The following is a 26048-nucleotide window of genomic DNA, read 5'->3' as shown; positions in this document are numbered from 1 at the left end:
TCCATGAAAGTCAGACGCCATGAGCTTTGACTTGATACTATGCTTTTGATTTGCTCTCTCTCTCTCTCTCTCTCTAATAGAATGTAATTGATAATTTGTGATATTATATTATTGGCCATGTGTTTTCGCAGAAACTAGCCAGAGGGAAGGTTCATACTGTGCGGCCGTGGCAGAAACTCATTTATAAATATTCTCCAAGGGGGAAAAAAACACATTTCATTTGTTCATGTGAGGAAAAAAAAAACAGAGAGAGAGAATCCGACCAGAGAAAAAAAGTAGCCAGAAAAAGACCTCTTGTTTATTTAAATAATATTTATCATCACCGCCTTTGAATTTCGCACATTTGAGGATGTAAAATATATATAATTTGATTAATTCCCTCTATGGGATTCAAGATCGGGGCTTCTCAATCCTCATAAATTAGAGCTTCTGTCAAGCGAAGGATATTTCCACTTTCTATAACAACTACTATCAGCGTTGATATGCGAAATTATAAGTAATTAATAACGAATCATGTGCGATAAACATATAGATATGGCTTTAGCAATGCGAATCAATGTACAGTAGATATTCTTTTTCTTTTTTCTTTATTGAAAAAATAATATAATTTTTTTCTGAGAATTTATTATCAAGAAGCATAGTCAAATGAACTATATATATATGCATATGCATAAATGGAAATTAAAATTCATCCTTGAACCTGGTTATTGGTGAACGAAAATGACCCATTTCGTTTCATAACAAAAATCATATATGATTAAGAATTTAACAGGACCCAACAACTCTAGCTAGGGTTTCCAAATTCTTGCATAAAAATGTAAAATACTCACTTGGTTGGCGCGAAATCTAATATCACTGTGTGTAGTGTAGGTGGAGTCCTACCTTCGCTCCACTATTCGGTTGTTCTTTTTTACTTTTTTTTGTCAGAATATATAAATTAAGAATTTGCTAATACTAATGATTCATTATTTCATTACAACTTGCCATCGATCCCATGATTTAAATATTTTATCTTGCCAATATGTATATACATGGACGAAAAAGACCCTAACACGGTACCTGAGCCTTTGTTTCCATGCTAACGAGCATGAAAATTTTCCCGTGTCGACACTGTGAAAAATGGACCCTTTTAACTTTGAGAGAGGATGTACGGTAATAGTGACATGATTACATCGAAACTGAGGATGTGCATGGATACCTTGTATATTCGGAAATGGTTAAAACCTACCCGTTATGGTATAGTCTGAGTAACTTTAATTGAAAATATAGTAGGGTTTAGGTAATAATTTGAGAAATCAATGAAAATAGGTTCCGGTGCGATGTAGTAGCTACAGAATCTTAAGGAGAGCTTATTTGTTTTGTCTACTAAGAAGAACTATATCATCCTTTTTATTGCTAATAGCTACATAATTTTTTAATTGCGTATTTGGTTTGTCTATTTATAATCCTAAAAATAACTACATAATCATTTATTTTACGTGATTGTGAATGAGATCTTTTCGATTTTAGTTATTTATTTCATTTATTATGCTTGAAGAGAAAAAAAAATTTATAGGTTCCAATATGGTACTCAGAACTTGTAGTATAATTCAGATTTCGGATAGGTTTCAGTTTCAGGTTCCAACACGGTATGGTCCGATTTTAAGATCTTGAAACCTTATTCCCTATAGGGTAAGGCCCAGGTATTGTGAAAAAAAAGGGTATCTGGACCCGCACATTCCTAATCGAAAAGCAGATAGAGTGGGGATGAGAGTTTTAAGAAATTGCACACACTGTTCCTTGAGAAACAATTAATATACATATCTCTGTTTTTTACTTTTTTCTTTTTTGCTTCTTTGTTAAATATATGATTATCTAATTATAACGAAATCCACCTTTTTTTTTGTGAAGGGAAATATTCTATTAAAGCACAATCATAATATACATTAGATTGCCAGCGACCACTTGAGGGTGGATTTTCAAAATATAAAATGTCTTAACAAGTATCACGACCAAATCGCACAAGGGCATTTGCCACCTTGTTCCCTTCATGGTTGTTTTCTTTATGTACATTCCCTCTTTTCTTTATTGGCAAATTAAGAATTAGTGTCCCCCAGCCAACATTGTAAATATGGAATATAGTAGCTAATTAGATTCACCAAAGCATTGGTATATTGATTTGGAATAATTCTAACTGATACGGTGATGGTACAAGTTATTTAATTAGCAACAATTGAATTAACCTACTACGAATTACAGGTTGATGCTTCGGTGTCAACATAAGAGAACTACATAATTAATCATTTAGCTCGATAACAGATTCTTTTTTTTTTTTGGTCTCCTGATGCTGTTCTTAATTAAACATATATATATATATGCAATTAAGTGGCAAATATAAAATAGAAAAAAAAAACTTGGGCATTCTTCGGTCTCGAGTAAAGAGAATGGGTTATACATCAATTGGTGGTTCATAAAAACAATTCAACGTTTACAATACGTACGTCGACCATGTGTAGAAATGGGGTAAAATGCCCTTAATTATATATGATCAATAAACAAATCCTTTGCCATAGATATTATCCCTCGGTTTCTCAGCTATTAATGTTCCGTTTGGAAATAAAGGTAAATTTAAATCAATTTCACTCTATTTTTTTCTCAATTCAACAGTACAATTATTATCTTTTTTAAAATATTTTTTTCAATTTAATAATAAATTCTCCCACATACATTTTTTTATCTATTATTACAATTAATTTTTTAATACTAAATTTTTTGAATTATTTATTATTTTTCTTTCAATTCAACGACACAATCATTATTTTTTCATCTCATTCTTCAATTTTAATAATAAATTTTCTTAACTATTTTTGTCTTCATCCCGTGAAATCAAACTAAATCAAACTCTACTCTTTTACCAAACGCAACATAAATTGACATATTTTTCCATGATATATATATATGTGTGTGTTGATGGACATAACATACATATATAATACTCTTTTTTTTTGGTAAACTGAAAGTAGTATTATATAAAACGAAATTAGTCTCCCACCATATCGGTGGTATAGTCATGTACAAATCTAGAAGAAGTAGTCCCCGTTACATAATATGTCACTAGAGCAGCCACATTTGAGAATGGATTTTCAAAATACAAAATGTCTTAACAGGTATTACCATCAAATCGCACAAGGGCATTTGCCACCTTGTTCCCTTCATGATATACGTGCTTCACCCGAAGATTCCGGAAGTGTCTCCCGAACTCCCTACAATCATCAATAAGAGGTTTAAGTAACAAATTATCTTGAGAGGACCCCCAGATTAGGTCCAAGACCACTTTGGCATCGAGCTCAACCCAAAGTGACTGGATACCCAGGGCTCTAGCCATAACTAGCCCCTCACGGATCGTCCACAATTCAGCCCCAAGGCTGTTGGTTGTTCCTAGAAACCGAGCAAAGCTTTGAATCCAACAGCCTAGCCCATTCTCAAAACCCCTCTAGCCCCAGGCTTGCTCGGGTTCCCTTGACTCATCAGTATGGAGCTTTATCCACCCCGAGGGCGGTGAAGTCCGACCAACATTCACTGGATGAGTAGCCCGAGTATCCGTGCTTAGGAGGAGTGCTTGGAACTCTACTTATCTACTAAGACAAAGATTAGGAAAATTTGTGGAGATTGAAGCCCTTTGAAATATGGCTTCATTCCGATTCTTCCAAATAAGCACTCGTGGGAAAACAATGAACCATTTGACATTATGCTCATGGCTTTCATAAGCCTGACAATTTATCTTAATCCAATCATATATGGACAATTTGAAAGTGCCTCGCTTGGAAAGAGAGATTTCCAAAGAATTCCATAACTCCAATCACTACCGAGCATTCTCTGAGAACGTGAGAGACATCCTCAATATGGTCGTGACAAATTGAGGAAGTAGGAGTGGTGTTCATGTCCCTATAGTGCAACAGGCTCGCAGTAATAATTTTCTCAAGACAACAGAACCATAGAAATTTAATAATCCTCGGGTGTGATGGAGTTTTCCAAAGCCACTACCACTCCTTATTAGTGGCCTTTGGATCTCGCCCATAAACCAGTTCATAAGATGATTTGGTGTTAAAGCAGCCATTACTCGAGTATTTCTAAACGCGAGTATCCATAGAATGGTTTCCAATGGATCCTGGGACACTATGGAGGACATCACGGATCGAGTATGGGATATATAATATTGTTTTTGAATATATAGATGATGTGCTATCAATATATATTGTATTATATATATATATATATATATATATGACATAATAGCTTCTTCTTTTTTTGAGTGTGCACTTATATTTAAAAATTCAATAGGGCCCCGATCAATTCAATTAAACTGGATTGGTCCATTAAAGGGTAAAATTCTATTAGCGTGGATTTTCTCTATTCATAAAACTCGAACTGAAAATCTTTCTTGATGAAAATAAACATCGAATCGTTCAATAAACTCGCTTTCGTTGACATAGTAGTCTTTTCTTTTCATCTTCAAAGTGAAATGTCCATGAGGTCTCCAGTAGATAAAATATCCACTATATATATATATATATATAACTGAGAAATATATGTCTTTTGGCTTTTCTGAAAAGCTGTCCCCGCAACTGCGCAAAATTAGCTGAGCAGAGCGCCATGGAATGGAATTTCAAAGGCCAAATTGAGAACTTGGCCGGATTGGAATACAATCGAGCATTGAAGGGCTGGCTTGGCTGATCATTCTATATGTACTATCTCCATGATTCTTTATATCTATCGCCCCACTCTCAAAAGCAAAAGGCACACGACTTTAATAAGAACTTCTATTATGCATGTAGGCCACTCGACCCAGAGTCAGTTGTTCTATTATGACGCGAGTAAGATAAAAACAAAAAACAAAAAATAAAAAAGGGTTCAAACGGGTCTGATTGATCATGCAGACGACGACATTTACACGTTCTATATATATTGTACAAATGGTATAATCCTGATGAAGTTCATTCTCGATCCAGTGCATGCATGTTATGCGATCCAGGTTCCCTCTTGCACATGAATAATCAGGGAAAGACACAATGTAGATAATCGATAATTGATTTTTTTTTCTTTTTGGGAATGAGAATTCGGGTTGGATCAGTCGCGTGACCAGAAGTCTTATTGACGATGAATTGCCACACGTAAGGTAACTAATAACGAGTTAAAACTCAAAAAAGGAAAAGTAGGCTTTGGCTAGTAGCATCTTAGTGCTCGAGATGCCAGACCTCGAGTGGGATATTCTGAGAACGGCAGAGATTTGGAGCACCAAATTGCTTTTTTTTTTTTTTTGTAGAGAAAATGTGATGTGATGAAACGAAAGACTTTTTTTTTTTTTCTTTTTTCTTTTTTTTGATATTGCAGAGGAAGGAATATATGGTTCTGCTCTAATTGGAACGAACCAATCTGATGAGCACCAACGTCCCATCAAGACGGACCGTCCTTGACCTCGACCTCGACCGCGTCCTCGTATCCTATGCTCACTTTCTCATTTTAGGAAATTTCATTGGCCCATTGATAATATGTGAGTTGACTCTTCTGGGCCGCAGTCCCAGCCCAAGATTACCCCTTTCTTATCGGCCCGTTGCTATGATGAGTTGGGCCATTGATCTGATGAGTCCATACTTGACCACGTGCAACGATGTAAGTGATGCACATGTCCAAGGATTTCTAACCGACAAGTCCATTACACATATATCATCATAATAGTATATACATATAGGACTTAAATTAAATATAGGAATGGTGCATTAATAAATGCACCCAACTAACGATAACATTAAGCTGACAGTAAATGATCACTTCCTAGCTAATTAATACTTCCTAATAACTCTCATTGATTTGTCAATGTTGTCTATTAATTATAAGGCGTGCGTGATGGTTCGCCCGACGTGCTCGGCCGAAGCTGGATGCGCCGGTGGTGGCAGCGGACGGGATCTGGAGTGGAAGGCTTAGGCTTAGGGTTTCAGGGAGCAGGGGGATAGAGACTTGGATACAACGCGGCTTTATGATGATTCAGTTTGAAAGCTCCCATGCCAGGTTGATTGATATCAATACATGCATATATATAATATAAATATATAGCTGCTTTTTATTTATAATATCCAATATATTCATATGGCATTGTACTCTTATCACCTTTTAAAAGTCTATCGTAGATCCGACGATCCTTTCCTCATCCAAACCCAAACACTCGTCATTTAAAATGAAAATGATGATATTGAACAAACAAAATAAAAGAAACGTCAGTAAAAATAAGCTCTAATTTATCCCATGCTGAAATAGTTAGTTAAATTATTAATTTGCTATTGCATTAGTTTAGCTTCTGAGAGATCACTTAATAGAACTCTCTCTCTCGGCATCCATTAGTTAGCTCTGAAGAGATAAAAAGCAGACATGCCATTGCTAGGAATAGAGCGGCTAAGCTCGATCGAGCAGTTCATGGTGATCAATATTAATGGTTATACCCAAGTTTATATTAGAAAGGGGGTCGATCGAATTCGCCGTTGTGAGTGGATGGTTATTATATACTGACTCTCTCAAGAGCAGTAAAGAATCTAGTTAAAACTTGATAGATATACTCTTTATCTTACTTGATATACCATATTGTTAAGATTCATTGCCCATGAACATGATTACGAAGCGTAATTTAGTGACACTCAATAATTAATTGCAACAATCATGTCGTCGAGCAAGTACTAGAGTTATATAAGATAGATTAGGTAAGTTAATGAACATGACCATAGGCATTCGTACGAGTAGCTCCAATGTCATGTTAAGGGCTTAATATCAATGCATATGGGACGACGTCATTGTACTTATAACAATCAAGCTCTGCCCCGCAAGCCCTTCTCTCTCTCTCTCTCTTTTTGGGGCCGAATTATGATAAGCTTTTATTGCATCATTATTTCATTACTAATTCCAAATTCAAACATAGTGGAGGTTAATTAAGGACTGGCGGAAAAATGAAATTAGTTCATTCTTTTTAAGATGATATAAAATCTTCAATATGCAGGGCCGCAATATCATATATGTTTCTTATATAACATCAATGTTTCAGTTAAATCGTATAAGATCCCCAAAGAATGTGACATGGATCGAGTCTCCTCTGTTGCGATGCACTCAGAGAGAAGGTAGCCGGATCAGATGATTTAAGGGAAAAAAAAAAAAGAAGAAGATAACGAGGAACTTTTTATTCAGACCAACCAGTTTAAAGATAACATAGAAATTACTGCGTGGACTAGGTTGAAGGGCAAATTGTGATTTTGGCATATGTTATACAAATTGAGGAGAAAAGGAAATAAATTTTTTTATGTATGTGGGGGAGTGTGTGCATGTGTTAAGGTGAGAATCCCATTGGTGAGAATGGAAATTAGAATTTCTTAGTCTAGAATCAACGTCTTGAACGCTTGTACTAAAACCCCTTCCTTAAGGCGTGCTATAATAACTTAGACAATTAAGAAAGAACTTACATTTATTTTGGCTACACAATCAATGAATGTCCATTGATGATAAAAACGGATACAAATGAAAACGTCCAAAAGGGTACATTACAGAGACAGAAAAATAATGCAGATCCATCAAGCTGTAAAGGAAAATTATATTCGACCGAAGCACATAAGATAGAAACATATACAATTATAAAAATCCTTTAAGTTGTTGTAGTTTGTCCGAAGATTAGAAAGAGGAGGCAGAAGAGGGGAAAAGGGGAGGAGTCACCAAGAACGAAGATAGAGGAATGCCCCGGCTTCCCGACCCCGGTGTTGTCAATGTCGGACGCACCTGTCTCCAGCCAGACACGCCGGTGAAGTGCAGGTGGAGCTAGAGATCTACTGTTTACAAAGAGGGAAAATATTTTTTAGCATGGAAAAAACTGACATTTAAAGAAAGACATCATAAAAGAGGGCGATTAACTTCAAGTAAGATAGTGCATTGGGGACTAACAGGGTATGTAAAATTTCATTGATGAATTTAACCAAAAAAAAAATCATTAATGAAAACCAAATATAGGTTTGAACCTCTTAGTTTTAGTTCTAGGACCAAATTTTCTTACGCGGTCCTTCTACGTTGACACGGGGTCAGCGTGGGTCAACGTGATAGCCGTGTGTGCGCGCCTGAGTCTCGCACCGGGCACTCTTATTGGGCGACTGTGGCACACGGGTCACACTTATCGAAAGTCATATTAGAAATTCTCTTTTTCAATATGAACTCTGGTATTCAAAAGTTTAATTGGACCCGACTAATTCAATTGAGCCAGATCGGCCAACTAAGTCTTATTAGGAGTTCTCTTAGTTATGATGAATCTGGAGTTGAGATTTGGCATTTAGTATATTATTATTGTTTTACATATATACATACATGCCCAAAATTATTTAAAATATATTGTTGATAAATAATATAAAACTCGTCCGTGAGAATTTCCGGTCGAGTACATGTGTTTTTCCAAACCCAAGAGAGTGGCTCCAAGCAAAATCAGAGTAAATAGAATATTTTTCTAATTTTTACATAAGATATTATTGATTACAAAATATTTAATTTAAAATACAAAATATTTAATTTTAAAAATAAAATTTAAAAATTACAGATTTATTAATTTAAAAATATAATGAATATTTTTGTGAAAAGATATCTATATAATGGAATAATTTGGAAACTTTTTAGGAGATTTTATGATCTATATAATATATATGATAATCTTAAATTCTTTGTTTAAGATAAAAATGTAATATCTAATCATATAAATATATATAACTATCAAAATAAGTATATATTAACATATGGTTATTTATTATAAAAATGTTTTAATATATGGTCACGCTCATTATCTCTAATATAGGTTAATCTTCGAATTTTAAAAAATTGAATGAATATTTTTATTAGAATTTGATATAATATAATATTTTTGAAACTTTTTAGAGGATTTTATCATCTAAATAATATTTGATAATCTTGAATTTTTTTTATGTTAAAATAATATATAATCAAATCGGTATTAATATTGAAATAAGCATATATTTATATATACGAATAACTATATTTTTACTTATTTTATTAGTAAAATTTAGTTAACAACAATCATGTGTCTAATATGTCTTATTGATATACATAACTATATATTGTTATTTATTTTATTATTTAAAATTAGCATATGTATATATGATATATAATTCAATTAACAATAAGAAAAAAATCACTTTTTATCCCGTGCAACACGTGAGTTTGACGACTAGTTAATTATATCTTAGTTTCATGTAAATTATTTGATTTTGGCCCAGAGAGAATCTAATTAATCCCTCACCAACAACTGTTCTCCTCATGTCATCTCTCATCTCATGCAATGCATGGTTTTTGCATGAACACATTACGTGCGTCAATTAATTTAGAGCGCGATTTCTATATCACACCATAAAATATAATATTGAAAGTCGAGTATTAGTTTCATTGTAACAGTGGATTGATCTAGTCCTGCAATAAAATTATGTCCCTTTTATGTTCATTATCAGTTTTTATTTTCTTATACATCTTTCATGCACAATGGTAAATCATAGCAAGATTTGTGCTTGAAAGTGAAGTTTCGGTTCGCTTCAGATATTATGATCTGAATCAGTGATTCAATTTTGATGATCCTTAGCTAAGATTCGGATATCAAGTGACGAAAGAAAGAATTGCACAGAAACGAAATTTAGGGCTAGTTCCATTGAGGGACCTTACGTATCGCGTTGAACACGAACACGAACACGAACACTAGAGGAGGAAGAAATTTTCTAATTAGGAGATCGTATTTCGATGGTTTGGCGAGGGAAGCCCATGTGACGACTTTACGAGAAGTCAACAGCTTCGGAAGCCCCAGCTGGTCTGGGCCGGAATATTTAGCGGAACCTTCATTTAGGCCCAAGTAGAAGTCTGGTCAGATTGGGTTGTTGCTGAGCTGACATGAGGAGCAGAATTGGACCGTGATGCTGAAGAAGGCCCATTAGATAAACCGGCTAGAACCAACTTGGGCCTGTTGGGGCCCAAATGCTTGTGCGTTTGTGGGAACTAATTGACATATAGGATCCAAATTTACCGATCATTTCACACTGAGAGAATTTTATCCCTTAATGTGTCAACTTGACTGTACTGAATTAGTCAAAATCCATTATAATTTCGGATACCAGGATTCACACCACCCTATTGAGCAATATTACTTGAGCAACCTAATATATCAAGTAAGATAATAAGTGCTAGTGCATGTAATTTCAAGGAGCTCCGAAGCTAGTCACCCACTATAAATACCATTCGGCACGTCGCAATGGTATCTTCATTCAGAGTCTCTCATACAACGTAATTACCACCTGCTCACTAGCTGTGAGTCGATCGAGTATGAAATTCACGATATTTGTAGTAGTGGCACGTCTTTTTCTCATCAGTTTAGAAGCTCATGTATTGATGGATATTGGACAGAATAAATTACGTGGTGTTTGATAAATTAAGTGATTAAAAATTGAGCACTTAATCAATTAAAGAAAGAAATCTATAGAAAGAGTGTAGGAATGATGTGGATGAGAAAATGTTTTGTGAGGGAAAGATGGCTCAAATAAGTGAAAATGACTTATTTCATTAAGTCAAATTTTTTTACTTTCTTATTAAGTGAATTTTGATTAATCATTAAATAGATAAGACCATTATCTTTAATATTTTCCATTCTCTCTTATTCATTTTCCCATATAATTAACTTGTAACTAACTTTTAAGCACTTGTTGATTCTGTTAAGGCGATACGCTACTTTTGGAGGTCCAGGTGAAGGGGGGATGACGCCGCCGCCCCTGTGCTGTGTTCCTAAGTGAACATTACTAGAGCTACTATAATGTTGGATCACATAAATAAAATATAATAATGTCCTGAAATGAAATTATTTTTACTGCTTTATTTTCTATCTATTTTATATTTATCATCGATTTTTATTTTTTTATACATGTTTCGTGAGTTTTTAATTAGCAGATTATAGGACATATTATGAATAAGAAAATTCATGATGATTTACCGTTTGATCATTTGGCTGCAACTTATGTACATGACACCTTGTGATTGGTTGAGGGCGTGACTCGTACATATATTTGGCAGTTTAATTATATTAATGTAAATATATCTATATCATTAGTGAAACTAGCAAAGGTTGCACCTGAACTATGCACGAGATACAAAAGATGTTAAAGAATATGAAAAAAGACGAATGCAATATCGAATTATTAATTAAATGTTTGAAGTATTGTAAACTAAGCAAATGTTTTCTTTTTTTCGATAATAAAAGAAGCTCATGAGCATAATACAAATATTGAAAATAAAGCGAAATAAAAAGACATATTAGTTCCACTAAAGAGGATCAAACGGAAGATGCTTGATTCTGGTTGACATCTTGTGTCATTGTGCTAAAATCTATTCCTTTATCAAGCGATGACTTAATAATAGTGAACAAAACAGATTGGAGTATATATCAAATACATGCATAATAGATCTCATGCAGTGTTGTTTTGTTTATTTTATCTTCTATATTATTTTTAAATATTATCTTCACTAAGGGATTAAGATGAATTTTCTTAATTCATAAAACTCGAATTCGAAATTTTATTTAAGTAGAACAAATGTTGAATCACTTAAATCAACTCACGTTAATGACCTCGGTGATTTGATTACTTAAGGGTGGCTCGTAAATATATATATATATATATATCTAATTGTAAATAGATTAAAGGGGATTTCGTTAATGGCATGACCCTCGTCCTAACAAGTCATAGATTCAATTTTAGTAGGAATCCCCACGTCACTTTTAACTTACATTTTTTTTTTCTTTCTCTATTCGATTCTATATCATTGTCTCATTCGTAATCGGACGGGTTAGATTTGTGGAGCACTGTGTGCCCCCGGTAGGCCTCCCCTCGCCGAAAAATCCTCATCTCGTCATCATTTCTGCCGCTTTTTTTAATTCAAAAAAATTATACGGGATGGGAATTTTTTTTAAAAAAATTTTAAAAAGGCACTTAATTAATGGTTTGATTATTTAGTTAAATTATAAATTCAATTTTCAGGTCTTTTCCTCACTGATCTCCTTCTTCCCCCTTCCTCTCTGCAAAGCAAATCTCACTTCAGCTCAGACTCTCTCTCTCTCTCTCTCTCTCTCTCTCTATACATCAAATCTCGAGCTTGCGGTCGGAATGGCTGGTTACAGAGCGGAGGACGACTACGACTACCTCTTCAAGGTGGTCCTCATCGGCGACTCCGGCGTCGGCAAGTCCAACCTCCTCTCCCGCTTCACCAAGAACGAGTTCAACCTCGAGTCCAAGTCCACCATTGGCGTCGAGTTCGCCACCCGCACCCTCACCGTCGACGGCAAGGTCATTAAGGCTCAGATTTGGGATACCGCCGGTCAAGAGAGGTCCGTTGGTTTTCTCCTCCATTTCTTTCTTTTTTCTTATCCCAGATGCAGCCTGTTCGTTCCTCTATTGAAGTTTGCGCTCACAATGCTTGTTTGATTGAAACTACGAAGTCAAAATCATATTAGAAAGTTGCCTTATTCATCTCGAAGTTTGTATTCTTCTACTTAAAGCTGGACTCATAGATTAGATAAGATTCATGCTGTCTAGAACGTGTAAGTCCATTAAGGCTGTGAATTTGCTATCAGGAATGGCTTTATAGATGAATGCTTTGTGAAGTGCAATCCGATTGCATGCCCTGATAGAATATAATCCGCGACCTGGTCAGATGTTTTTGGATATGTTTCTTCAGAAGTTTAGGTTTACATCTATTGGGATGTACAAAATTTTCTGAATGATAATATTATTAACGATCAAAGAAATAGTAACCTGACCTTTTAACTATAAACTTTTGATAGCTCTCTCTCATATTTGCACCGGAACACTGGATCATCGCCTGATTTCCCCTCGCATATAGACGCTTCTGCATATGTGGACTATGGTACTGGTCAATGTGCAAGTCATGGCACGAATGTGTCTATTTTGAATAGTCATATATGTATTTTGATGTGTAGGTGAAAGTCAGGTCAAGTATTGGTGTCTTTTCTCTTTTCAAAGTACGTAGTCTGCTCACTGTTGCGTCTAATGCTGCACTTCTGCTCCACCGTAGTATTTGATTTACTTGGATTAATCATAAGTAAAGTTTTGCCGTGTCATGTAACTTGTCTTTAGGACAATTGCTCTTCCTTTCTTCATTCGGGCTTTGGCAATAACTGTTCTTCCTGACTCATCCTGATCTTCCTTTGCATGACCACTTTAGTTTTTAGGGAAATTGAAGTATTGGTATTCTTTGGCCAGGAAGTTGCAAGAACATTATCCTTCTATGATTAGTCCTTACATACAGGTGGTGATGAAAGTACACAAAGCAACTTCTTGAGGTCAAGATATAAGCTAATTAACATCTTGCTTGCGTTATTAATGTAGCATGGAAATATAAATTAATTAGTTATAGTTGATTCCATAATCACCTAGCAGATGATAGTCAAGTCAACCGAGACTTACTATATATAAGTATTGCTTCAAAGGGAAAGGTTTGAACTCACTCTTTTCCTGCCTAAGGACGCCTTCTCTCTTTCTAGTCTCTCTCTCTCTCTCTCTCTCACACACACACACATGCGCGCGCGCACGCATACATTACATTTATCGGATTATTCTCCATCTCAGCCGTTTTCAATATCTGGCCCTGCCACACCACCACCACCCTGAGGTCCAGCCTCACCAGTTACTAGCTATGGCTTAACATTAAGGGCTCTGACATCGTCTTATAAATTATTATGGCTTCAGGAAAATTTGTTTCACATTCTTGCTATATGATGTTGTAGGAAGATTGGGAATTACTGTATAGGAGATGGTAATGTTATTTGGAACTGATCCCAAAACGCTGCAGCTATGAACCTACGCACAGGGCCTCTTTGTTTTTCTGGACTATGTTTTTTAGGTCTTGAATGCTTTTGTTTGGGTAGCTAGCCTTTGGGCTGCTTGCAATATTTTGGTTGAGTGATTATGATAAATGGAGTGCGCTGATATCGACCAAAAAAATTTGAACTTTGATGTTTGGTGGACCTCTATTTATACTTTTCTGCTATGAAATAATATGGCTCACTCCTGACTGGATAGAGGACGGACAATTTTAGGGCTAATAAGTAATGACTACAATTACAAGTTACCAAGCATATTTCTACTGGTTTTCTTCACAAGATATTGTTCTCCTTTTCTATTTCCATTGTATAAAGCTGATACCAGTATGGTTCATCTGGTATGATGGAATAACATTGTCATGGAGGAAAGAATAGCTTACAGGTATAGCTAGTTTTGCGGACCACATTCTTTCTCCATAGTGTAGCAGATGAAACAGGCCAAGTGATAGTGTCCCTTGGTAACATCTCCCAAGTCACATCTCTCGTTATGCTATTCAGCTTGAATTTATTTGTTCTGATAATTGATTCCTTTGTGAGCTTACACAAATTCAACTGTTTTCAGATACCGAGCAATCACTAGCGCATATTACCGTGGGGCCGTGGGTGCGCTCCTTGTCTATGATGTGACTCGCCACGCAACCTTTGAGAATGTGGACAGGTGGCTCAACGAATTGAGGAATCACACCGATCCAAACATTGTGGTAATGCTTGTTGGGAACAAGTCCGACCTGCGCCACCTCACTGCAGTCCCCACAGAGGATGGGACCTCCTATGCAGAGCGGGAGTCCCTCTACTTCATGGAGACCTCCGCCCTTGAAGCAACTAATGTGGAGAAAGCATTTGCTGAAGTTCTCACTCAGATTTACCGAGTTGTGAGCAAGAAATCAGTTGAGAGTGATGACGGGTCTGCCCCTAGTGTCCCATCCAAGGGTGAGAAAATTAACATCAAGGATGATGTGTCAGCTATGAAGAAGGTCGGTTGCTGCTCGAGCTGAAGATTTGTTTTGTTGCAAGAATTAAATTCAAGCTGCTTCTGTATCATCAACCATCATTCCTTTTAATGAAAGCCTATAGGGCCCTAAGAAGAATTACTCTCGAGAACAGAACTATAGGAAAAGCGAAATTTGACAACTAAACATATTATTTCGTGGATGATGATGTTGTTTTTGTGTAGTTAAGGAGCAGAGAGAGCATTGTCTTCTCTGCTCATGAATAGTTTTTGACTTGCAATATTAATCCGCTCGCTTTCTGTTATGGAGCTCTAGTTCTTTTTGTCTGTGTATCTGATCCGTGTCAATTTTGTATATGTTTGTATCTATTTATATATATATATATATGTATATGTATGTATGTTTTACATTAACAGAAAGAAGTCACTGAGATATGCTTTTATTACCTCTACTATTATCTGACGGCCTTTATACCTTTCTCAGTTTCCAAATACATAGCGGTACAAAACCGTGAACAAGTCCACCGAGAAAATGAACCTGAACAAGACCATTCCCACCCTGGTTATCGCAAGAAAACAGCTTACTGCAATGATATGTTCTCGTGGTTGAGGATTCAAGGATCATGGATCGAACAGACCGACAACCTTGCAAAGTCCTGCGTTCCTGAAGAAGCCTCTTTCACCGCCTGTTTTCAGTAGAGTCGGTGGGATTGGGCAGGCAGTTGGTTGTTGGAAAGATCTAGTATGTCGAGCTTCAGGGAAGATAGACTGTCTGGTATATGATCCGACAGCTCATTGCTTGACAAGTTCAAACATGCCAAAGCAGGAAGCAGCCCCAGAGATGATGGAATCTCGCCCGAAAGAGAGTTGTTGGCTATGTTGAGGTTGACTAAAGACTTGCACGAGCTCAGCGATTCCGGTATCGAGCCTGAGAAGTTGTTGCTCTGCAGCTGAAGGTACACCAACCCAGATATTGCCCTGATCGTCCAGGGGATTATCCCAGAGAAACCGTTGTAGCTCAGGACAACCTCCATCAGATTCGGGGCCTTTGAGATCTCCTCGGGTAGCTTCCCAGACAAATGACTGGGAGAGGAGCAATTGCTGCGGAGACCATGCCTTTGATATGTCCGTCGTGATGGATCCTTTGAGCATATTAATTGAGAGACCGATGATCTCAAGGCCGGACAAGGCCCAAATACCTGAGGGGACTTTGCCTGATAAGGAGTTCTTACTGACCATGAAATTCCCGAGGCTCGTGCAGCTCCCGTAACTGCTCGGGATCTCACCCGAGAACTTGTTATCATGTAAGAAGAGGTCCATCAACCTCCCCTGCTTGCACAAGTACGGTGGACTGGAGCCAGTTAATGAGTTATTGGACACATCTATAACAGTGACCCCGGCTCAGGATCCAATCTCCGGGGGCAGTGGCCCCATCAACTTGTTCGTGTGAAGGGATAACTTGTCCACGCTTTTGAGCAGTCCGAATGCCTCTGGCACTAGACCCGATAACCTATTCCTGTAGAGCTGCAGGGAGACGAGGTTGGTCAATAACCGCAGCTCAGACAAATCACCCTCGAGGTTGTTATTTGAGGTGTCCAAAAACTGCAGCCTCGTCAAGTTACCGAGTCCAGTCGGTAGCTTCCCAGTCAAGTTACCGGTCCTTTGGATATTGGAGGGTGGCGGTGAGGTTGAGTAAGATTTCAACCTCCCCCAGCCAAAGATAAAGGGATCAGGACAATGCACATAATAAAATGGAGGGGCAGGGAAGGAGCCATTGGCGGGAAGGGAACATTCTTCTGTGTTAGACAAATTTGAATATCATTAGTAAGATTACTGTAGTTTGTTTGGTTTTAGAATTGAGAAGGATTGAGTTTTGATTTTAATTGGATTGTAATGATTGTATTGTTGAATTATGAGAAAAAGTATGAAAATGTAATGAATAGTTGAGAGAATTTAATATTAAAAATTGAATTGAGTATAATGAAGTTGTATGTGGATTTATGTATGTGACTTACCTTTTTGACTTTGAAGAATTGATTTTTATTGTATAGTGAGTAGAGTTAAAGTTAGAATTACAAATTTTAAAATTCGGTTGCGAAACCAATCGGGTATAAAGAATTTCATCTTCGTGTCAAGATTCCTAGACACTCAGTTGGACGACCCTGCCCTGCTCATTACTGTGTAATTCCCATAATGCCCTCATCTCTCTCTTAGTATTCCATGCTGACCAAATCTAGCCGCCGGTGAGAATGACCCTCCCGAAGCCCGCATCTCCGTCCGGGCTCTCCGCCCTCCTCCGCCGCGAGAAAGACCCGAAGCTCGCTCTCCGCCTCTTCCAAACTCCCAATGGCCAATGCTCTCCAGAGAAGCCCTTCCGCCACTCCCTCCTCTCCTACGACCTCATCATCACCAAGCTCGCTCGCGCCAAGATGTTCCCCGAAATGGAAGCGATCCTCCGGAGGCTCAGAGACGAGACCCATTTCTACCCAAAAGAGCCGATGTTCTGCCACGTCATCACCTCCTACGGCCGATCCCGCATGCCCGACCCGGCCGTCCGGACCTTCGAGTCCATCCCCTCGTTCCGCTGCCGGAGGACCGTCAAGGCGTTTAACACCCTGTTGAACGCGCTCCTCAAGTGTGAAGAGTACGGGAGAATGATCGAATTCTTTCATAATATAGAGAAGTACGCGTACCCAGATGCGTGTACTTATAACATATTGATCAACGCTTGCGGGGTAGTCGGGCGGTTGGACGATGCTTGTAAACTGTTCGATGAAATGCCCAGGAGAGGTGTTTTCCCAAATGTGGTCACTTTCGGGACCTTAATTTATTGGCTTTGCGTGGATAACAGGTTCGAGGAGGCTTTTGAGTTGAAGGACAACATGGTTAGAGCTCACGGGATTCTTCCCAATGCGCACATCTACGCCTGTTTGATCAAAGCGGCTTGCAAGGTTACGGACTTGAGCAATGCGTTTGGGCTTAAAGATGAGATGCTGAGTAATCGGGTCGAGTTGGATTCAGCCATATATAATACACTCATAAATGTTCTCTTCAAGGCTGGGAGGAAGGATGAGGTTTCTGGGCTTTTAGAGGAGATGCGAGAGAAGGGCTGTGGGCCAGACACAGTGACATACAACACGATGATCAGTGCACTCTGTGACAAGAAGGACTTTGAGGCAGCTCACCGGATTTTAGATGAGATGGCAGTGAACGGGTCAAAACCCGATGTGATAAGCTTCAATGTGATCATTCGTGGGTTGTGTAAGGAGGGGAAACTGCAGGAGGCGAGTGATTTGTTCGAGGACATGCCTAGACAGGGTTGCCGTCCTGATGTTGTGTCCTACCGGGTATTGTTTGACGGTCTGAGCATGCACAGGCTTCTTGAGGAAGCTGTGCTTATTTTGGATGAGATGCTTTTTCAAGGTTATGCTCCCCGTGATTCGAGTTTGAATGAGTTCTTGCACAATTTGTGTGAGGAAGGAAAGCACAAACTATTAGTAAGAGTCTTGACTAGTCTCGGGAAGGGAAATCTTATTGAAGCTGATATTTGGGCAAGAGTCGTTTCTCTTGTGTGTGATAAGGAAACAGATTTGTGTTCGGAGACAATAGATCATCTGACAGACTCTTGTGTGTGATAAGGAAACAGATTTGTGTTCGGAGACAATAGATCATCTGACAGACTCTTGTGTGTGATAAGGAAACAATTTTGTGTTCGAAGACAATAGATCATCTTACAGTATGTGAATATTGAATTGGAGCTCTTGTTCTAGAATCAGCCTAACTATGGGGAAAGGTTTTGCTTGCTGAGTCCTCTGTTATGGCATCCCAAACCGCGTTCCGATAGTCCACGATTGATGAAGACGGAGAAGGTGGTTAACAATTTTTTTCTCGTGCGTGATAAGGAAACGGTTTTGTGTTTGAAGACGATAGATATCTGACAGTGTTGTGAATATTGAATTGGAGCTCATGTTCTAGAATCAGCCTAACTTGCTATGGGACTGGTATTGCCTGCTTTAATCCTCTGTTATGGCATCCTAGGCTACACCTGTTTCTGACAGTCCGCGAGCGATGAAAAAGTGGTTAACAAGTTGCAACACGAAATGACTTAGCCTTGATTTATTGAGGTTTGGTTTTGTCTCAGACATTTCATGAGTAGTTGCAGAGATGTCGAAACTGAGAGATGAGTCTACTGACTATCTCTCCACAGAACCAGGGAGTGCTCTTATGGCATAGCATTTTACTAGATCGCGTGCAAATGGGTATCCGGCTCGTCTTCCTTGACGCAATTTCCAAATGGTTGCAGATCAGCATTTAAGTAAAGGAACCGGCGAACCGCTTAACCCTAGCTGTACATATTTGATTCATATTGTTTTTTGGAAGTCTGATGACATATCTAAGTAGTGGAAAGCATGATTTCTCCAATGAGTTGTTCCTTGATGAGGAAATCCTTGTCAAAAGCCAATTGTGTATTCTTTTGTATTAGCTGTAAGAAGGAACACATAGCTGGTAGAGCTTTGATTATCTTTTTTTTTTTTCCTGTAATAAGGAAGACACATAGAATTAATACAAGAAAAAGAAATAAAGCTAAATAAATGGGCATATTAGTTCCACTGGTGAGGAATTGAATCTAGGATCGGCGGCGCACTAAGACACCTTCCTTTTTTATTATCCTATTACATGGAGGAGTTTGGATCAAGTCATCTCAATTAATGTTGGTGAAACAGTATAATTTGGGTTCGCTTATAATGCGTTGTGTTGAAATTAATAAATTACTTATATGTATTTACTTCAAGTAAATTACTTGTATTTTTTTTTCATAAATTACTTATATGTATTATACATGCATTATAATTAAATGTATCGTAGAATTTTCACTATAATTTATAAGAATTTTGATCCGTAACGAGATACCTGATGCTCATGGGGAAAGTAAAATGAATGGCGGATTCATCATGTGCACTTGACCCGTAAAAAGGATTCATGAGAATGGTATGTTTCCAAGATCTTTCTACATCGTCGGATAGTACCAAGCTTAACTCGTTAAGTTAAGAGTTACGTATCCGTAAAATCGGGCACGGCTTTCCAGGAAAAACTCTCGGATATAATGTTCCGGTACATTGACAGCATGTGTGATTATTCACAGTGTCCACTGTTTCAAGTTGACATATATAATGGAGGAAGAGAGCGAAGAACTAATACTTACCTTTGGTTAAGTGAAAACAACCCGTAACTGAAGTGGAGGAGATCAGGATGGATATGTACTCATATCTCATCTTCCACCTTACGCAATCACAAATGTCAACCCAAAGTCAAAGTGAAGATCTTCCATATCCCTAATGAGTGATGAGTTCCCCTGATGAATCTACAACATGGGATGTGTGATGTGACCAGAAATGTTTTGCATGAGTGAATCTTCAAGTCTGGTGGATTTGGGACCGAAAGGTTGCTGGACGGATCCAAAGTCTTTATTGACATTCTCGGTAAAAAGAAAAAGAAAAAGAAAAAAGAAATCCAGAGTTTTTCCTATGCAAAAAAAGAAAAAGAAAAAGAAAGTCACTTGCACTTGTGTAACTGTACTATCTAATTATATCATCGACAAAATTGATAATTTGGTCCCTGAAATATGCACCTAGAGGCAAGTTCGTCCCGGAAATAAATTCTTTGTACCAATTGGTCCGGACGTTTGAAACGTTTGGACTAATTGGTCCGGACATTTGAAACATTTGGACTAATTGGTCCTTCTGTTCAAAAAAGTGGGAGTCCCTTAACAGAACATCCTCTAGATGCCGTGACGTTGCTCTGTTCATCGTCCCTGCAGAGAGAAACCACATCCTCCCGCCCAAATTTCCCAGATTGCATCTTCCCCCAAAATTCGATTTGACCTAATTGAGCTAGAAATCATCAAATTCAACCCAACGCCTGGAGATTTCTTGCCTTGCGAGTGTCGCCCGCGATCTTTCGAAGTTGCGGCTATTGATTGGTGGTGATCTCCCGTGTCGCCCGTGATCTCCCGTGACTGCTCGTGCGTTGAGAGTGTCGCCCGGATTGCTCTGTTGATTTCTACTGCAGTGATTGTTGGTTGTTTTACAACGAGAAGCACCCGCGGCTCTTGATTTGCATTGCAAATGGCTTCCAGGTGAGGATTGACTGTTAGATGAAGCTGTCTTTGGTTGTCCATTCTGCTGCAATTGTTGTTCATTTGTTCACCACCATGCATAGCAAGTGCTCGACAAAATGCTCAAGAAAGTGCTCGAGCAGGGTCCTGGCCTTTAGCTGATTCTGATATCCATGCATTAGGATGAGAGTCTGATTTGTTCATCAAATAACAAACGAATGAGATTTGTTTTTGCATCATAATCAAAGAACAAAGAATGAGATTTTTGTACTTGAAAGAACATTAGCTTCTGGAATCAAAGAATCAAAGAACAAAGCAGGAATCCTGCTTTTCTCGGGAAAAAAAGAAAGAACATTGGCTTCTGGAAACATGTAGCAGTGTAAGAACAAACAAATGAGATTTCTGTACTTGTCAATAAGATTTCTCTCTCTCTTGATATATCTATTTATGCTTTGTGTTTTGCATGATGTGATGGATTTTTGAATTGGTTTTATGAAGGAATGAATTGTTTTGAATTGTTGGTTGTTTTACAACGAGAAGCACCCGCGGCTCTTGATTTGCATTGCAAATGGCTTCGAGGTGAGGACTGACTGTTAGATGAAGCTGTCTTTGGTTGTCCATTCTGCTGCAATCGCGATCTTCCAGGTCAGTATAATTCCGGTTTGTTGGTCGTTTACCCCGCTGTAGAAGACTGATCCAGTGCATATCATGACATTGATCGAAAGCATGCTTTCATGAACCTTGGAAAATTATATTTAGGCAATTACTGGAAGCAATTATATTTAGGCCTTGGAAATTATGAACCCAGAGAAGTCCAAAGTTGCATCTCAGCTGCAGATTTGAACTGTCTTTTGTTCATTTAGGCGTAGTGGTCTGCCTTTACTTCATATGATATGCATTAGGCAGTATATTGAGCTAAAGTGTAGGGTAAGTTCCCAAAATGTTTAACTGATGGGGGCAGAATTCAGCTTACTCGAAAATTGAAGGAATCCAGAGAAACAAAGGTTAGGTTGCTGTTGGTGGAGTTTTATGTATATGAGATTTACTCTTCTGATGGCTAGATTAGAATTGAAGAGACCAGTGCTTTGGATGGAATACGTGTGAAGAACTACAATTGGAAGGTTGTTCTAAGTTAGAAACAATGATGTTGAGCTGCGTTCATTGCCCTTGTCGACCAAAAAGAATTAGTACCATAGACAGAATTGGAAAAATTAGTACCATACATGTTACGTTCATCAAAATTGTGTCTCTTTCAGGAGCTGGGACAAGATAAATGCTTTTGTCTGGCAATGCAATCGAAAGAACATGCCCGCCTAGTCGTGCAGGTATAGGTACGCATCATCATGATCATGGTCACATATAAAATATAGAGTAGTCTACTGTCAGTATCATTGGATTGAATGCTGCTGTTACGACTTTGAAAGATTAGGTTTATGAGAGGTCGTACTCGAGCTTAGGTGGGCACAGCGATGTGACCATGAACTTAACCTTATATGTGATGTAGCCAATGGTAATGAAGGGATTGGGTTGGGACAGAGTTGGGTCACCAAGAAGGAGCACTTGTCTTTAATGTGTCTTGTGTTTGTTGTTTAAATGTGAAATTGTATGTCAGTTATATATATAAAGGACCGAAAGATTGTGAAGTTTTATGAGGTCAGATGATGGGATTTGCCAACTTAATTATTATATATGCATTTCGTATGGGATTATTGGAGTTGGATTAGAGAATCTGATTCTGAGCCCATCTTGTGTTGTCCGCATGGGAAGTCTAAAGTACAAAGGCAAGCTCTGCTGTTTTGCATGCGTTTGAAAGTGACCCAAATAGAGTAAATGGCACTTTGAGAGCTTTAAACTACTTTTCCTCTTGGTGTTTGCTATCCTTAGAGCTCTGTGGAATGGTATTTTCCATAAGCTTGTAGCAGGTCATCCCGTAACTTCTATTTTAGGTTTTTGGGAACGCATTTCCTATAATTTCTCTATTAAATCCTTTTTTCATGATTGGCTTGTTCTTTACTTAGGTTTACCAGCTTTCATGAACTGACATGTTATTTTGCAGCTTCAACCATTTGCAGCGAGAACAAACAATTATGGGAGGTGAGGGAAGCCAATGGAGTGGGACAAAGCAATACATCCAAAAGTCCACAGCTTCTTCACGAGTTGAGGAATCAGTCAATTTGTGTGGGTGTGGAAGGAAGCTACTGTTGCAAACATCTACCAGGAAACAAAGCTATGGTAGACGTTTCCTTGGTTGTCCTTTATGGAAGAGAAGTGGTCTTACTTGTAGATACTTTGAATGGGTTGATGATGACTTCTTATTTGTATTTAGATGTCTTTATTATTGCTAATGTAATACAATGTTTGGCTTTGCTCGCCACTGTTATGTTATTATTGTCTATTCTGAGTGGCCATTCTATTCTTGTTGCCTATTTTGCCAAAGAACGAATTGCATTTTTTCAACAGATGCCATAACCATAACTACTATTCTACATTGCCAAAGAACAAATTGGATTTTTTTCAACATAATACATAACCATAACTACTGTTCTGCAGCACCAAAGAACAAAATGCAATTATCCAATAGAATAAATAACCATAGCCACTGTTCTACATTGCCAAAGACCATAACCACTATTCTGCATCACCAAAGAACAAAATGCAAATTGGACCAACAGAATACATAACCATAACCATTGTTCTACATCACCAAAGAACAAAATGCAATTTTACAACAGAATACATAAGCATAACCACCGTTCTGCATCACCAAATAACAAAATGCAATTTTCCAACAGAATACATAATCATAAACATACAAACTACTTATATCCACTAACTCCTCAAGGTCTTCGACTGATGGTGTTTGATCCTTGTGATAAGCTTGAATGGGAAGTTGACGCTGAAGCTGTTGAAGCTTCTACAAGTACCCTTGGCCTTATAGGAGGGGGTCTACAAGCATGAGTACTCCAATTGCCCCTACCCATTACTGCTGCAGGGAAGCTGAATGGAAATTTGCTTGGACTTGGCAATGGATTAAATGGTGTTGGAGGCCTCCAATTAGGACCTTGGTTTGCTGGTATCCCCATTCCTGAGCTAGAATGTCTTCGTTGGTGATAAGCTGACAACTATCTGCTCTCCATTTTCGGGATCTGATCCTTCACCAATATGCTCTTCTTCTTCATCCAAATGACCTTCAGCATCCTCATTAAATATGCATTCTGAATTCCAGTAAACCCCTGAATCAACATGTTCAGTACCTTCATACTCAAAATAATCTTCCTGCCCATCTACATCATATACTTCAAGATTATCCTCCTCACCAACCTCATCATCATTCCTTCATAAAACCAATTCAAAAATCCATCACCTCATGCAAAACACAAAGCATAAATAGATATATCAAGAGAGAGAGAGAGGCAAATGAGACCCATATGAAGTTCCATAGAAGTGGAACACATAGACAATCAATAGACAATTGCAGCTCCATAATATATTCTTGTTATAATGAGAAAACGGTTAATAATTGTCCCAAAATCTTTACCAAATGAAATTTTCTTGTAGTTATTTAAGTTGGAAGATGTTGCGATGGGCATATGGATCGACCACTTCAAAAGTAGTGGCCAAGAAGTTCACTATATCAATGATGACAAGTTCTGCAATGTCGGATGTGAACCTCAGTACATTCTTGCCCATTATCAAGGCCCAACAAAGGTTCCTTGCCTTTGGGAGACGCTGCAAAAACAGCACGAGCCCAATTGTTGCGAGTAAACCTTGAACAATGCCAACACAAATCCATAAGGAAGACACTGCTACATGTTTCTAGAATCTAATGTTCTTTTTTTTTCCGAGAAAATTGCCAACACGATTCTCTGTTAAATCCTTTTTGAAGTGGGAATCCAGAGTCTTATTGACAAGTACAGAAATCTCATTTGTTTGTTCTTACACTGCTACATGTTTCCAGAAGCCAATGTTCTTTTTTTTTTCCCGAGAAAAAGCAGGATTCCTGCTTTGTTCTTTGATTCTTTGATTCCAGAAGCTAATGTTCTTTCAAGTACAAAAATCTCATTCTTTGTTCTTTGATTATGATGCAAAAACAAATCTCATTCGTTTGTTCTTTGATGAACAAATCAGACTCTCATCCTAATGCATGGATATCAGAATCAGCTAAAGGCCAGGACCCTGCTCGAGCACTTGCTATGCATTTTGTCGAGCACTTGTCGAGCATTTTCTTGAGCATTTTGTCGAGCACTTGCTATGCATGGTGGTGAACAAATGAACAACAATTGCAGCAGAATGGACAACCAAAGACAGCTTCATCTAACAGTCAATCCTCACCTGGAAGCCATTTGCAATGCAAATCAATAGCCGCGGGTGCTTCTCGTTGTAAAACAACCAACAATCACTGCAGTAGAAATCAACAGAGCAATCCGGGCGACACTCTCAACGCACGAGCAGTCACGGGAGATCACGGGCGACACGGGAGATCACCACCAATCAACAGCCGCAACTTCGAAAGATCGCGGGCGACACTCGCAAGGCAAGAAATCTCCAGGCGTTGGGTTGAATTTGATGATTTCTAGCTCAATTAGGTCAAATCGAATTTTGGGGGAAGATGCAATCTGGGAAATTTGGGCGGGAGGATGTGGTTTCTCTCTGCAGGGACGATGAACAGAGCAACGTCACGGCGTCTAGAGGATGTTCTGTTAAGGGACTCCCACTTTTTTGAACAGAAGGACCAATTAGTCCAAATGTTTCAAACGTCCGGACCAATTAGTCCAAACGTTTCAAACGTCCGGACCAATTGGTACAAAGAAATTATTTCCGGGATGAACTTGCCTCTAGGTGCATATTTCAGGGACCAAATTATCAATTTTGTCTTATATCATCTATATACAACAACAACGACAGAAAACATAACATTAAATTCCGTGTAGTGAAAATAGTTTATTTTTCTTTGGAACTGTAAGTTAATTTATCGTCGTAGATGGAATTACTTAATTTCAAGCATATATACTATAGGATGTGTTAGGAATAGGATCTCGATTTTCGGATCT

At 38.1% G+C, this 26048-nt stretch overlaps 2 protein-coding genes across 2 annotated transcripts; both read left to right on the top strand.

The window, feature by feature from the left end:
* Positions 1 to 12089: 12089 nt before the first annotated feature.
* On the top strand, positions 12090 to 15217 carry LOC116213358 (ras-related protein RABA1b). Its single transcript, XM_031548279.1, has 2 exons — positions 12090 to 12418; positions 14496 to 15217. Exons 1-2 carry the CDS (start codon positions 12198 to 12200, stop codon positions 14926 to 14928), a joined length of 654 nt encoding a protein of 217 aa, XP_031404139.1. The 5' UTR covers positions 12090 to 12197; the 3' UTR covers positions 14929 to 15217.
* A 1778-nt stretch (positions 15218 to 16995) lies between these two features.
* Positions 16996 to 19339, top strand: LOC116213193 (putative pentatricopeptide repeat-containing protein At1g53330). The gene has a single exon (XM_031548078.1). The coding sequence runs from the start codon at positions 17132 to 17134 to the stop codon at positions 18515 to 18517; it is 1386 nt and encodes a 461-aa protein (XP_031403938.1). The 5' UTR covers positions 16996 to 17131; the 3' UTR covers positions 18518 to 19339.
* Positions 19340 to 26048: the final 6709 nt, after the last annotated feature.

The sequence above is a fragment of the Punica granatum genome, chromosome 1 (genome assembly GCF_007655135.1).
Source record: "Punica granatum isolate Tunisia-2019 chromosome 1, ASM765513v2, whole genome shotgun sequence".
Classification (NCBI taxonomy): Eukaryota; Viridiplantae; Streptophyta; class Magnoliopsida; order Myrtales; family Lythraceae; genus Punica; species Punica granatum.
Note: the sequence above shows the minus strand (reverse complement) of the source record. Positions and strands in the feature narration are given on the sequence as shown.

Bases quoted from the DNA above. Each gene is read 5' to 3' on its own strand.
- LOC116213358 (XM_031548279.1), top strand. From the start codon at position 12,198: ATGGCTGGTTACAGAGCGGAGGACGACTACGACTACCTCTTCAAGGTG. The intron at 12,419-14,495 runs GTCCGTTGGTTT...AACTGTTTTCAG, and splicing joins GATACCGCCGGTCAAGAGAG to ATACCGAGCAATCACTAGCG.
- LOC116213193 (XM_031548078.1), top strand. From the start codon at position 17,132: ATGACCCTCCCGAAGCCCGCATCTCCGTCCGGGCTCTCCGCCCTCCTC.